Source organism: Mauremys mutica, chromosome 3 (assembly GCF_020497125.1).
Source record: "Mauremys mutica isolate MM-2020 ecotype Southern chromosome 3, ASM2049712v1, whole genome shotgun sequence".
NCBI classification, from domain to species: domain Eukaryota; kingdom Metazoa; phylum Chordata; order Testudines; family Geoemydidae; genus Mauremys; species Mauremys mutica.
In genome coordinates, this window is record NC_059074.1 from 159,021,976 (window position 1) to 159,036,326 (window position 14,351).

Genomic DNA, 14,351 nt, shown 5'->3' on the forward strand with positions numbered 1-14,351 from the left:
TGACACCCTTGTTGGCAGTCTCTGCAGAGATTCTGAGAACTGGAAAGGAATAGACGGAACTACCCAGTTCCTGCATATCGTCCCCACTGGGTTGAAATGCAGTGGCAAAGGCAGTCTGAGGAAGATTGCACTAGTGTGTACCTGTTCTGTGACCAAGCAGAGCATTTCAGTCTCAGTGCTGTCAATCAGATTCCTGTCATCAGCATTAGATCTGCAGAATGATAGTTTCATTTACCCTTTCTGCTAGTTTATTGCTTATTTTTCCCAAATATTGCCAGAGAGATTGTTCATCCTGGTTCTATACTTCTAGTTGAGCTCAGTTGATCAGTTTCTTAAAAGTTGAAACCACTGCCATCTTAACTGCAAGTTCCCAAATCCAGGTTTAGTGTTTGCCAGTTACATAGTATGATGATTGGGCCAACTTCGAATTGTGACTTAAACTCTGATTCCAGAAAACATTGATCTTAGACTGCTTTGTAGGATGACTTCTCTACGCTCAGGTATCCATCCTGCATGGTTCTGTGCATTCATCAAAGCACTTAATTCATGCTGATCTTAATCCAGAGGGGTTCTTATAAAATATTTTTTATACATACACATTGCTATTTTGATTTCAATGGGCTATTCACCCAGTGCTTTGCTGGGTTGGGGCTAGAGTGCTCAGTACCTTACCAGCTTGAACAGTGCCTTTATACCAGTGGTTCTCAACTTATTTACCATTGTGGGCCACATATGCAGCTCTTTATGTGTTATATGGACCTCATTCACACAATATATATACTACTTGTACGGCCGTGAGGATGTCACATGGGCCGCAGCTGTGTGCTGATTGGGCTGCAAGCAGCCCACAGGCCACTGGTTGAGAACTGCTGCTTTATATGCTCTACTGAAAAATGACCAAACAGGCCACGTATTTCATAATAGATCCACAGTGGCATGTATTTTTATTAAAAAAATAAAAAAAGCTTTATCTAATTTTTTAAAAGGTATCATCTGGGACTAGTTGTAAATACTTGAATCTTGTAAATAAATTTGATTCAATATATTCTTTTTAAAGGCCTTTATTCTTTTGTAATAACCGAACAGATTACACATTTTCAAAGTCTGAAAATGTTAGATTTAACATACTTTGGATTTTCATCTGCAGATCAGTGTTCCTAGAATGGATATGACTCTGGCTGAACTGCAGGAAATGGCATCACGCCAACAGCAACAAATTGAGGCTCAACAACAAATGTTGGCTAACAAGGTAAACTTGAAATATGTTTTGTTTACAGTCCAGGAGCAAAAGATCAGAAGAGTCTTTTTTTCTTTACTGAGAACTCTCAGTACTTTGACTCCCTTTTGTACATTTGGACGTTAATCTCAATAAGTGTTCAGTTCCTAGCAGTATTTTCTGGTAAGAGGTTTATCTGCAACATTTTAAATAGCCAACAGTTTTAATGCCGATTAAATCAATCGCACAGCTTGCTCAGATGATAGAGCATAACACCAATGTTGTAATTCATTGGAGTGGCTCTGCCAACCCCATTTTGGTCTGTATATTCACCAGCTATTCAGTGGATTTCATCAGTGAACAATGCTTTTGTCTCTTGGTGTAATACTCTCCTGTAACAATCTTGCTTTTTCATTATAGAGTTCAACATGTCTGGCTTCCTAGGGCAGCCATCTGGAAAAGATGGGCTGTAGTTGATGAAAAGGAACTAGAAAAGTGTTTTTACAGAATACGTCCTCAGTTCCTGTGCAACAAAACTAGTGATGGAACAAGGGGAAAACTAGTGAATCAACAAAAATCATTCTGAACACTGGTGTGCAAATTCAGGGTGCAGACTTTGTATTTGATTCAGGGATCATTAATACATGCTGCTCTTGGGAATGTCACCATCAGTTGATGAGCAGTTGTCCGTGAACCCATTATGTGCTGGCCTATCCTGATGTGTTTCCTGATATCAGGTTTGGCCAGTTTCCTGTTCTTTGATGTGTGCTGTAGTGGAGAAGCAGGGCTGTATTGGTGCTCGTGGGCAGATTCAGTCTCATCCCACCATTCTTTCTCTGCTAGTAACCGTGCCTCATTCTGCTGCCAGGTCCCACCCCTGGCCTTTCTTTGTCTGCCACACCTGTGATCGGAGTAGGACCAGTATGGAACAGAGAACAGCTTTGTGTCTACAGGGCTAGATTGGGAGGTTAGGTGTGTAGAGAGTGGGATGCTTCTGGGAGAGGGAATAAAGAGTGGACTATGACAATAGGCAGGGAAGGTGGGAGGGCAGAGTTTCCTTGGCTTACATCCCTCATTTTATTATCTGAATCAGCAGACTGGTCTGTAGAATTCTAAGGGTTAATGAATGAAAAGTTTAAATACGGGGCATTGAAATTCTTGGTTCTCCATACCAGGTGTAAGGTTATTGGAATTTCAGTAAGTCTTACTCAGTTGGGCGCTGGAAGCCAGTTTCATAACTCAACTATAGCAAATGTGAAGTGGTATAATAGCTTTAAATACCAAATCCTTTCCCTTTTTCAAAAATATCCACTGAGACTTAGTCTGAATTTGTTTGCATTTGGCAGTACAAGGTGGTGTATAATATCACATGTAAGCACACGTCAGGAATATAGTGACTGGAGGCATTCTCATATTAACATATGTCATGGTCCTAGCTGAATCTAACTCTAACAAGTGACTGGGTTTTTTCTCTTGAAGTTAACACTGCCAACAAACACCTACTTTGCCTGGATAAAGCTTTGTGTCGCTAATCCCTAAAGATTAGAGATAAGAGTGTCATGTGCTCTCAAGAATGAATCACTGTTAGACCAAACTCACCTGGTTATATAACACTTAACAACTATGAATAACCAGCCAAAAAATAATGGGGAATAGCCAATAGTGTTAGAAATAGCAATAATCTAAATCAGCACAACATCTGTAAGAACAAAAATAGAAAATACTTATTCCAAAGGAAATCAAACAGGAAAAACTGGATGTACACAGTTTCTCAGTCTGCATTGTGGTTGTCTTCCAGCATCTGCACAAATAATCTGGATGACGATCCATCAGGCAGGTTTGCTCTGTGGCCCGCATCTTGTAAATAAGTTGTCTGTTGGATGTCTTACAGAAGAATTTGTTTCAACTAGGATGCCTCTCTTTCCTGGAGGATTATTAGGCAGTCCAAGTTGTTCGCACACCCAGTCTTTTCACCATTCCTGCTGAGTTACTCCTTTCGTTTGTGCTCAAGGCCACCTTCCAGCTGAATCCTGTCAGATTATCGCTGAAGAAAATAAACCAATTTTTGCTTTCTAGAGCAGTGATTTTTCAACTGGGGGTCCGCAGACTGTCTGAGATTTCCAAAGGGGTCCATACTGCCATTTGAAACTTTAAGGGGTCCGCAAATGAGAAAAGGTTGAAAACCACTGTTCTAGAGTGAGGCTGTGATGTTACTAGTTTGTATTCCCGAGCACATGGGAGGAGGGGGGGGGGGGGACACCAAACGGGTGCAACCTAGGATACTGCAGGTGCTACTTGGGCTAACTATGAAAGTGACCCATGACGCCATTTTTTCTTCAAGATCATTAAAGGCCAATATTTTCAAACATGACTAGTGATTTTGGGTGCCTCAAATTCTGCCCAATTTGAGATGCCTTAAAAGGGCCTGATTCCCCCCCCGCCCCCAAATGTGCTGAAAACCCACCCAAAAACACTGGTCAACTTTGAAAATCTGGGCCACGATATTTTGATGGAGTGCTTGAATAACCCTTGGTAACTGTTCTCCATTAACCGCAGGAACAAACTATCAAGGGAAGCAGTGGCGTATCCATGTCTTGAAGTCATTATATCAAGACTGGGTGCCTTTCTGGAAGGATTTAGTCAGACACAAGCTATTGGACTCAATATAGGGGTAACTGGGTGAAATCTCTTAGCCTGTCATGTACAGGAGATCAGACTAGATATGATGGTCCCTCTGCCTTAACCCAATTGTTCATAGATTCATACATTTTAAGATATGGAGATGCTTTTCTAGTGCAGCATCAATTTTTTTGTTGTAGCTGTGATCATTACTTTCCTGATCTGAGAAGTCTAATATCTGATTATGGGATAGAACCTTAATATGCAATACGTGACATGCTACTTTATCTCTTAAGACTACTACATCTGAGATTATATCCATCAATACATTACCTTGATCAAGCATATAACCTATTCAAAATAATAATTGCTAAATTGCTTCCTGTCTCTACCTGCAGGAGCAGCGTTTGAAATTCTTGAAACAGCAGGATCAGCGACAGCAACAGCAAGCTGCTGAAAAGGAAAAACTTAAGCGACTAAAGGAAATTGCTGATAATCAGGAAGCCAAGTTGAAGAAAGTGAGAGCGCTTAAAGGCCATGTGGAGCAGAAAAGACTCAGCAATGGAAAACTCGGTGAGCAGCTCTGGAGAGGTCATATTGGAGGGGTTGTTGTCTGAAATAGCTCATAAAACATTCTTGGACTGTGGAACTTTCATTTTAAAATTTAAAGCTTTTCAGTTAAAATGTTCCGGTGCAGAGTCAATCAACTGAATGTTTTAAAAATCTGTTAGATGATCCCTTTGATCTCCCTGCAAATGGTGGGTTGATGCTTAAAGTAAATTTTCTATCTTTAATTTTAAATGTCCACGCAATGTTTCCACCACATCCCTGGGAACCTATATTCTTCAGCCTAGTATATTTTCTTTAACTTCCTTATTATATACCCTTTGAATCACATTAAATATTTTTCCATCCTTGATATTAACATCCTTTAAATATTTAGACTGTTACATCCTTCTTCTTTAGTCATCCCTGAAAAAAGCTCTGCATGGCATACTATCCATGCTGCCTTTAGAACAGGAGCTGGCTTCTGAGTCGCAAAAGTGGTATTGTAAAAAAATAAACTAGAGTCTATCTTGCCACCAAATAATTTTTTGGGGTATCACATCTTGGCCAGTTAATCATAGTGTCCCATGCTTATTTCAAATTTCATATCAGTTGAAATATTTTCTTTCCCTGTCTATATATAGTATTGTGCAATGAGACTCTTTTACAGCAAAGTTTAAAGAAAAATAATTTATTCATGTCAAAAACACACCTGGTGCTTTACAGATATCAATTAAAGCAAGGCCCCAGGCTTATAGTATAACTCAAAGATAATGCGAAGAGCAGACATCAGATAATGAGTGGAAGGCAGTAATGGGTCGACAAAATAAGCAAAATTGGGAAACTGTTGGGAGAATATATATTATAGGTGACCGTGTATTTATGCCTGCATCTGTAATTTACATTCCATGCATCTGAAGAAGTGAGGCTTTTTACCTACGAAAGCTTATGCCCAAATAAATCTGTTAGTCTTTAAGGTGCCAGCAGACTCCTTTGTTTTTGTGGATACAGACTAACATGGCTACCTCTCTGACACTTGGTAGTCATTTTAGTTGTCATGTCTCATTAGCTACTTATAGACATACAATATTTAAAGTTTAACATAATGGGTTCAGACAGTAGAAATTCCTGATTGGAGTGTCTCGATAGGATGCTATTTGTGATAAGCTTGTAAGTCCATTCAGAGATCCCAAGAGATTTGATGACCTATTGAATAACTTGTGTGTGTATATATACTCAGTCATTCATACTATCTAACATTAAGACTCTGCATATTGGAAAAGCACCTATCTGAGTATTACTTGGTTAATTTCCATGAGCAGTTCCTGCATGATGCTGGATTTAGCTTCCTCCTGGTAACTCAGCCTGAGAAGTGTGTACTTCAAATGATCAAAGCAATATTTATTTTGATTGTTTCTCACCCACACATTTGATGCACAGAATTAATGTAAATTTGGGATTTACCGGAACTAACTTTCCTTGCTGTATATTTTGTAAAGACCCAGCAAACAGATTAACTTTAGTCTAAGACGCACCTACAAAGGATTTTTGTGTCCAGTTCATTTGTAACTGCCTGTTGTAGACCTGGCTCCAGCATTGTTCTGAAGAACTGCAGGGCGTTCTCTGTTCCCTTAACTGCTGCCTTGGATGCAACCCACACTTGGTTCTTTCTCAGCTGCTGCTATTGTGCTTTCTTTCTTTCTAGTGGAGGAAATTGAACAGATGAACAGTTTGTTCCAGCAAAAGCAGCGAGAGCTGGTACTGGCTGTGTCAAAAGTAGAGGAACTCACCAGACAACTGGAGATGCTGAAGAATGGCCGGATTGATGGTTACCATGACAACCAGTCTGCTGTAGCTGAGCTTGACCGACTGTACAAGGAGCTGCAGGTAATGGCAAATCTGCTTTGCCAATGAGAACTTCCAATAATGGCTAAAAGTCTTGTCTTAGAAATACCTCACACTTCCATTCCTCCAAAAGCCAGAGAGCTGCAGGAGATGTGTTGGGAGGGCAGCATATCTATCATATTCAAGATAACAGGTGGAATATACTGTATTGAACAAGTTGTATATATTGTTAAAGCAAAATTGACTAATCAACAGATTGTTATGAAAAGAAGGAAAAAGTGACCCCAATTTGTGTGTGTGACTTTACCTTTTAGAATTCTATTTATTTCCTCAAGTGCCTCCTGGTCTTCATCCTGAACGCTGATCAGTTTTTTGTTACTGTTTCTCTCCCTCCCCCCCCCCCCCCTTTTGAATATATTCAGCTGAGGAACAAACTGAACCAGGAGCAGAATGCCAAGCTGCAGCAACAGAGGGAGTGTTTAAACAAGCGCAACTCAGAGGTGGCAGTTATGGATAAGCGTGTTAATGAGCTGAGAGATCGACTGTGGAAGAAGAAGGCAGCACTGCAACAGAAGGAGAATGTACCGGTAAGGGCTGGATAGTTGTTGACAATCCTGTTTAGTTTGACAATATTAAGTCAAGACCCTTGTGGGGAAGGTTGTTCTTCTCTCACCCTTGGTGGTGATAGTCTTGTATTATTAAAGTGCTTTTCATGCTGCATCGGTGTTAACCTACTTAGTGTTCATAGGCAAGAGCTCTCTTTGTGCTGTTGTTAAAGTTTTCAGATAGCCTTGTTTTTTACAGAGCTGGTATATTTACTTGGACTGTAAAGAAACTTTACTTTTAATAAGAGAATGCTACTCATTTTTATGCCTTTTTTCCTGACTCCTGCAGTGGTCTGTGGTGTTTATTGCCATATTCAATTATTTGTACTTGCATTCTTTATTTAGATTTCTTCAGATGGGAATCCACCCCAGCAAGTGGTATCTGCTCCAAGTCGAGTGGCAGCGGTAGGTCCTTATATCCAGTCCTCCACCATGCCACGTGTTGCCTCCAGGCCTGAACTTCTAGTGAAACCTGCATTTCCAGAGGGGACCCCAACTTTGCAGGCACCCGATGGTCCTCTGAAAACACAAACTCTGCCAAATATGAGAGCTGCAGGTGTTTCTCAAGCTAAAGCTCCTGCTGGTAATTTATCTAATTCTCAGTTTCTATTAAATTCCTTCCACAAAAGCTTTTTTTTTTAAACTTCTACTCTCTCTAATGTCTTTACATTAGTACCCCAAACAGTATTACAAGATTAAAGATTAAAATGACTCTGCTGGTTAGCGATTTTACTGTCATTACAGAGAAGAAGACCAATTCAGCATCTGTGATCCTAGCAGATTGGTTGGAATCCTGAAGCTGTTAAACTCAGTCATGAAGCAATCTAAGATCCTTTTATTATACATTTGGGGAATAAAACCTGTAACACTGGCTGATGCTTTACTATAAATGTTCAGTCACTGGTGGGGTGGAGGGGAAACAGGCTGACCTTTGATAGCAAATTGCTGTGTAGGGAGCCAGAGTTTGATTTCTGGTCTTCGTTTCTCCTGCTGGTATAAAAGGAGTGCTAGTGGGCTTGGCATGTTCTTTCCATGCAGTTCTTGCCAGGAGATGATGTTTGACTGGTTAGCGGTAAAGCAGTGTGGAAAATTTGAGAGATGTAAAAACATCCTTCATGCTTGCACGGGGACACAAGACCTCAGAGAGAAATGCATAAGGGAAAACCAACATATCACAAAAGGGGGAAAGAGGTTGAATTGTGCAGTACTCATTGCTCCTCTTCTTCCTTCCTTCCCCATCACTATTTAAGACATAGTCATTGCCCAGAAATGATGCAAACGTTCCTTCTCTACTTCCAAAATATTTACCGAGTAGTGACTAAAATTGTTGGAGTGGAACTCAAGCCTTGGTGTAATAGGGACACTCACCTCTTGAGTACCTCCTGCTGCTATGTGTAGTACTGCAGTCCTTTCCCCCCTCTCCTGTGACCCGTTAAGGTTGGCAACCTCACTTTGAGGGGTCTACAGAGCCTCAGCCTTCCAGCCGGCTCTGACAATCCAAAATGGACTTGTTACCCCTGAAAGGTTTCAACAGTGCTGTTTATCTACCCTCATCAGGGTCTTCAGCCCTAGCTCTGGGCCCTTTAAATGCAGCTCTTTACTTGGCTTTCCAAACAAGCCGTGTCCCCTTCTGAGGGTTTACACCACTTCACCAGTGGGGGAACCTGGGCCTGCCCACTTACTCCAGTCTCCAACCCTGGAACTTTATAAACAGCAGCCACATATTGGTCACTTCAATTTGTTGCTGCTACTTCCCTTGGCCTCTTTCCACCTGGCCCCTTTATGTTCACCCCCTATCTTAGGGTTAAAGTTCTCAGGACCTCTCATTCCCAGCTTAAGCAAATGCAGACAGAACCAAATTCTGGTAGTCCCTCAAGCTCCTGTGGCCGGAGAGGAGCACCCTGCCATGTCTCTCTGGTCCCAGCAGGGAACTGACCCACTAAGGCGAAGCCCCGCAACTCCCATTTATCTGAGCCTGCTGGGCTCTGATTGGCTGTTTCTATGCAGTCTCTCTAGGCAACCCTGGAGGACCCACCTTGGTTGCTCCATTCCTGGGGTTACGTGTAGTAGAACTGTGGGGCCTCCAGCAGGAGGCCACGAAGGATCTGGTACATGGCATCACACTTGGCCGTAGTGAAACCGAATCACCAGGGAATCACCAGGGTTCTCTGTCCTGTATCCCCCTTTGATTCCCTTCTCGTGAACCTATGACCTTGCTTCTGCCCCTGTTTTCTCATTTGTTGTCTTCAGCTGATCCCTGGTTCCGTGGCTTCTTGATTGAAGAGGAGTGGGCTTTTAATTTTAGATATCAAATATGCTGCTAGCCTTGCTTTCTGTAGTGAAAGCTTGCTATGTGTAGTGCTCTGCTGCTTCTGCATGAGATTGACTCAGACTCTAGTTATATCTTATCTCTAGAATGGTCAGAGTCACTGGTTACCAAGAGGTACAACTTCTGATCCTTTAGTTCAGGACAAAATTTGTCTTAAAAGTTTGTCCATTTCTACTGCATTAGAAGGGTGTTATTTTGCAAATATATAGTGAAACTCTTTACTCCTACGGTACTGAAACTAAGAACAAGATCCATGCAACAGCTTGCTTGCTTTGTTTTTTAAGCAGATTTTATATCTGCTCCAGTGAATTTAAAGATCATCCTTCTCTAATTGTGTCTGTGTGCACATTGAATATATGGATGATCCTGCTGTTTTGGATGTCACTAGCTGGATTTACTACTGCTTTGATGGGTCATGGTTTTTCTTTAGGTTGCGTTAAATGCACCTCTCCCCCCCCGCCCTCCCACCCACACACCATTTCTTGTTTTACAGACTATATTTTATTAGCCTAGGAAAGTTTGCATACCAACCAGGAGCATGCCAGTGAAAACAGCAGTCTAGGAGATTTTGCCTAAAAAAGTAACAATCCCAAAATGCAGGCAAATGCTGACATTAGTGAGCTTCACTGCTCTGGGAAATATAAAAGTTGTGTTAATTTTTTATGTTGTAATTAGAGGCAAAATGTGTCCAAACCATGCAAAGGATTCTTAAACGAGCCTGAGAAATCTAGAGTGATATTTATCTTAAATTTATAAATTATATGATGGAGGAATCTCATTTAATGAAGAGGCTAATAAACAAAGGTCAATAAATGAAAATGGTTTTAGTTAAAACTGTTTTTCTTTCCTCCGTCTACACACTAGGCCCTACAATCCCAGGTTCAAAACCTCCACCGGCTGTCCCTGAATGGTGTAATTCAAACGCAGACAACTTCATTAGCCAAGGACCAGTCTCTTCTTCAGCAAAAGGCAATGTGACTAATGAAGGGCAAGGTGAGTTCTTATTGGTCTTGTACAAAAGTTATGTTTTATTCATAATTGCTAATCTATACACTGGTGAGAAACCAGTTAACGACAAACATTTACAAGTTGATGTCTATAATTCATTTTAGTAATAGAATTGAAGACAGTTGTTTTTGCAGGTTACTGTAGCAAACCTACTAACAATCCTCTGGTTGTTGGTGTTTGTTTTTAAAGCCCCTAATTTTGTATGCATCCGAAGAAGTGAGCTGTAGCCCACGAAAGCTTATGCTGAAATAAATTTGTTAGTCTCTAAGGTGTCACAAGTACTCCTGTTCTTTTTGCTAATTTTGTATGGTGTTGTTACAGTAGAGAATATTGCTCGCAGACCTGGTCTGGTTTGGTTTACATCTTATGTACAACTTTTCTTGGGGTCTTTAGAGTATGGCATGGGGAGTAGGATTATATATAAGCTTCCCTATACAATTCCATACAGTGACAGAAGAGTGAAATGGACCGCTTATTGATGCAAATGGATTCCAGATACAGTCAAACCTTGCAATAATGCGCCCCACCGTAACGCGAAATCGCATATAACGCGATCATAAGTTGGCTCCCCTTTAAGGCCTAATACCAGTGGTCCCCAACGCCATGGCACCCGCCAGGACATTGATATGCCCCCGCCTAGTGCCCAGCAGGGGAGCGAAGGCGTGGCCCCGCGCCTGCCGGGGACAGTGAGCACTGGCGCCCGCAGCCTTGGAGTTCTTTGTCCCCGGCAGGCGCGGGGCTGCAGCGTCTCTTCCCTGCTGGGCACTAGGCACTAGGCGGCGCACATCAATGCACCGCATTGGGGACCACTGACTTAAACTGACTGGCTTGAAACCCCGCTATAGCGCGACCCCGCATTTATTGCGATGGAATTTTTTGGACCCCAAACATTGCGTTATAGTGGGGTTTCACTGTATTTGCCTTAATTCTGCCTTTCCTCTCCTTCAGCTGGTGATGGAGAGACTCCACTACGAGAGAAAGAGAAGAAAGTGCGTCCTTTCTCAATGTTTGATTCTGTGGATCAGCCCACTGGAGGGCCAGCACTGGGCTCGCTGAGAAAAAACCAGAGCAGTGAAGACCTCCTGCGAGATGGTCAGGTATGCAGAAAATGCATAAGCCTCTTCTAGTTTTGCACTTACCTCATTTTCCTGCATTCCAGGAAATCCTTCTATTAATGATTGCTGCACAGCTTCACAAACACTGCCTTAATAAAATTGTGAAAGGGCTCTGGTTCTTTTAAGGGAATACTAGAGGGGAACTGTAGGCTTCTAAAGTGAGTAGGTAGCTCTCAAAATCAACACCCTCAGTCTACCTACTCCGAATATTTATCATGTGCAAGTATCTGTGCTATTCACGTTTGCTTTCATGCGATCAGTATTTCCTTGCTAAGATACTATACGGAACCTATGCTTTAAAACAAACTGTTTAGGTTTGAGTATCGATTTATAATCTATTAACAGCATTTGGTAGCATCCCTCAGATCTTAAATAAATCACAAGAGAATTCAGTAATCTGACTAAAAATTCAGGTGCTACATGTGAAAATAGAGAGGATACAGAAGTTAGAATAAACTTTTATGTATGTATCATTGTAGCTAGCCTTACAGAACTACTGTGATTCCTCCATAGTTTATCACTTTAACAGACCCTTTCAACTGCCAGATATTTAAGACTTTCTGTGGCCAATCCAGGGATTGTGTACAACAGCTGTGATTATAATTCAAATCTTGGTATTTTGTGCATTCTTATGAATAACAATAGAGACCATAAATAGCACTGCAATGCTAATCACATTTGTAGCTATTGTGCTGTCTACCCATTGTCTTTCCCACCAGATCTGCTAGAACACTCTTTTTTTTAACACAGTGCTAGATTAGACTTTCGTTAATTCAGCTATATTTTTGTCTTGCAGAATAAAAATGTGACAAAAGTACCACCTCCTGTTCCCACTAAACCAAAACAGATAAACTTACCTTATTTTGGTCAAGCCAGTCAGCTACCTTCTTCTGAAACTAAGCCTGATGGAAATCCACAGAAGCTGCCTTTGGCTATTGTAACTATGGGGAACAAACAGAAGTCAGCAGCCCAGCAGCCACCCCATACTTCCCAGCAGATCCAACAACGAATCTCTGTGCCTCCCAGTGGTCCCTCCACTATCCAGGACCAAGTTCTTTCCTCATCCAAACAAGAGAGCCCACCTGCAGCAGCTGTGAGACCTTTCACACCTCAGCCATCCAAAGAAACCCCACTTCCATCATTCCGAAAGCCACAGACCGTGGCTGCGAGTTCAATATACAGCATGTACACACAGCAGCAGACTCCTGGGAAGAATTTTCAGCAGGCAGTGCAGAGTGCTCTGACGAGGGCACAGACCAGAGGCCCACACTTCCCAAGCAGTAAGGATGTGGATGTCTTTCACTTTCATTTGTAAAGTTACATGGGAACTGTAATGTGTATATCACTTTCTTGGGGAACCAAGAGGGATATGGAAGCTATAAATCGTTAGCTACTAAAGGTCAGTGTGTGTTTGTTTGTAGCAGAGAGTGAAGTGCACAGTATCAACCTCCCCCCCACCCCCCAAGATGCTTGTGTAAAATATGGTTACTTATATCTGTCCTGTTATGCTGGTCTCTAAAACAATACCTTTCTTCCAACACTGGGGAGGTGTTGTTTTAATATCTGTAGGATAAGGCTGGCTTCTAGCAGGTTCAAAAGGATAGAATTATTCTACCTTCTCACTGTACTAGATAGTTCTTTTTGTTGGTCAAATACTTAGTTTTCTCTTTCTGAATTGCTCATCAGTGTATGGCAAGCCTGTGATTGCTGGAACCGGCGCACAAAATCAGTCACAGCAGACGGAGAACGTCTACTCAAATAGCCATGGCAGTCCGGAGCCCGAAATGGAGACAATAGCTTCTGCCCATGAGAATCATGAAACTGAACGAATTCCTCGCCCGCTCAGCCCTACCAAACTGTTGCCTTTCTTATCCAACCCTTACCGAAATCAGAGTGATGCCGATTTGGAGGCCCTAAGGAAGAAGCTGTCTAATGCACCAAGGCCACTGAAGAAGCGTAGCTCTATTACTGAGCCAGAAGGTCCGAATGGGCCTAATATTCAGAAGCTTTTGTATCAGAGAACCACTCTGGCTGCCATGGAGACCATCTCAACCCCATCATATCCATCTAAACAAACCTCCACATCTGCCAGTCCTGAAAGCCCAACAGAAATCCAGAACCCTTATCTAAGCACAGAATCCGAGAAAGAAGTGGTTCCTTCCACACCTGAACCAGCCATCACCGAGGAAGCAGAAAACACACGCACAGATCAGAATGAAGTGCCTCTACCTTCAGCAGGGCTAGATAGTGTGCCTGAGGTAACATCAGACAGTGATGCGCTCATGCAGTCTGAAATGGAAGAACCAAGTCTAGAGTCATCAGAACCACTGGAAGTTTACATGGAGGAATATCCTCCATACCCACCACCTCCTTACCCATCAGGAGAACCAGAGGGATTGGGAGAGGACTCCTTCAGTATGCGACCCCCTGAAGTCACTGGACAGTTTTCCTTACCTCCTGTAAGTACCCAGCACCTCTAGTTAGCCTAAGATTTGAGTACTTCATAGGCCATTTTAGGTTTCACCAATAGAACCTGTGCATTGCACTATGTAGTAGGTTGTAGAGATTTCCTACCAGTATGTGGGAGACTAGTCACCTTAGCAGGCTATAGGTCCCTCTCTGTCAGTGTCCAGTCTAGCTGTACCGATATCCTGTTGTCTCCAAAAGTATTTACTGTGGTTAAAAATTTCAAATAGTACTCAACACAGAACACACCTAGAGTTTCTCTTCGAGTTTGTGAAAACGGCACTCTCAGCATAAATCTCCATTTCACTCAAAGCTAATTCCATCTTAGAAGTAATAAAATTGTGGTTTTGAAATGGTAAATGCTTTTTGAAATTTATATTCATGTTGTTATTGATACTTGGTGGAGCCTAATATGCTTAGTCCTGGACCAGGTTGTATATTGGAAGTGTACTATCTAAACAATTTGTTTGTGCTAAAGGCTATAGTTAACTTTCATTCTAAAATTGCATCCATTTTACCGAAATGTAGTTGGTTTTTATGATTCTTTACAATTCCAACTAATTAGCATCCATTAGTGCAGGTTACACAAAGATGGCGCCACT

The 14,351-nt window shown here is 41.8% G+C and overlaps 1 protein-coding gene across 1 annotated transcript in view; it reads left to right on the plus strand.

The window, feature by feature from the left end:
- The window catches only part of TP53BP2 (tumor protein p53 binding protein 2), a 60,813-nt gene that overhangs the window by 33,455 nt on the left and 13,007 nt on the right, over window positions 1-14,351 (plus strand). Inside the window, exons 5-13 of the mRNA XM_045010993.1 lie at window positions 1,148-1,249; window positions 4,234-4,408; window positions 6,087-6,268; window positions 6,649-6,813; window positions 7,177-7,414; window positions 10,025-10,153; window positions 11,117-11,265; window positions 12,080-12,563; window positions 12,970-13,742. Coding sequence (XP_044866928.1) covers window positions 1,148-1,249; window positions 4,234-4,408; window positions 6,087-6,268; window positions 6,649-6,813; window positions 7,177-7,414; window positions 10,025-10,153; window positions 11,117-11,265; window positions 12,080-12,563; window positions 12,970-13,742 — 2,397 coding nt within the window. The remainder of the gene's footprint in view (window positions 1-1,147; window positions 1,250-4,233; window positions 4,409-6,086; window positions 6,269-6,648; window positions 6,814-7,176; window positions 7,415-10,024; window positions 10,154-11,116; window positions 11,266-12,079; window positions 12,564-12,969; window positions 13,743-14,351) is intronic.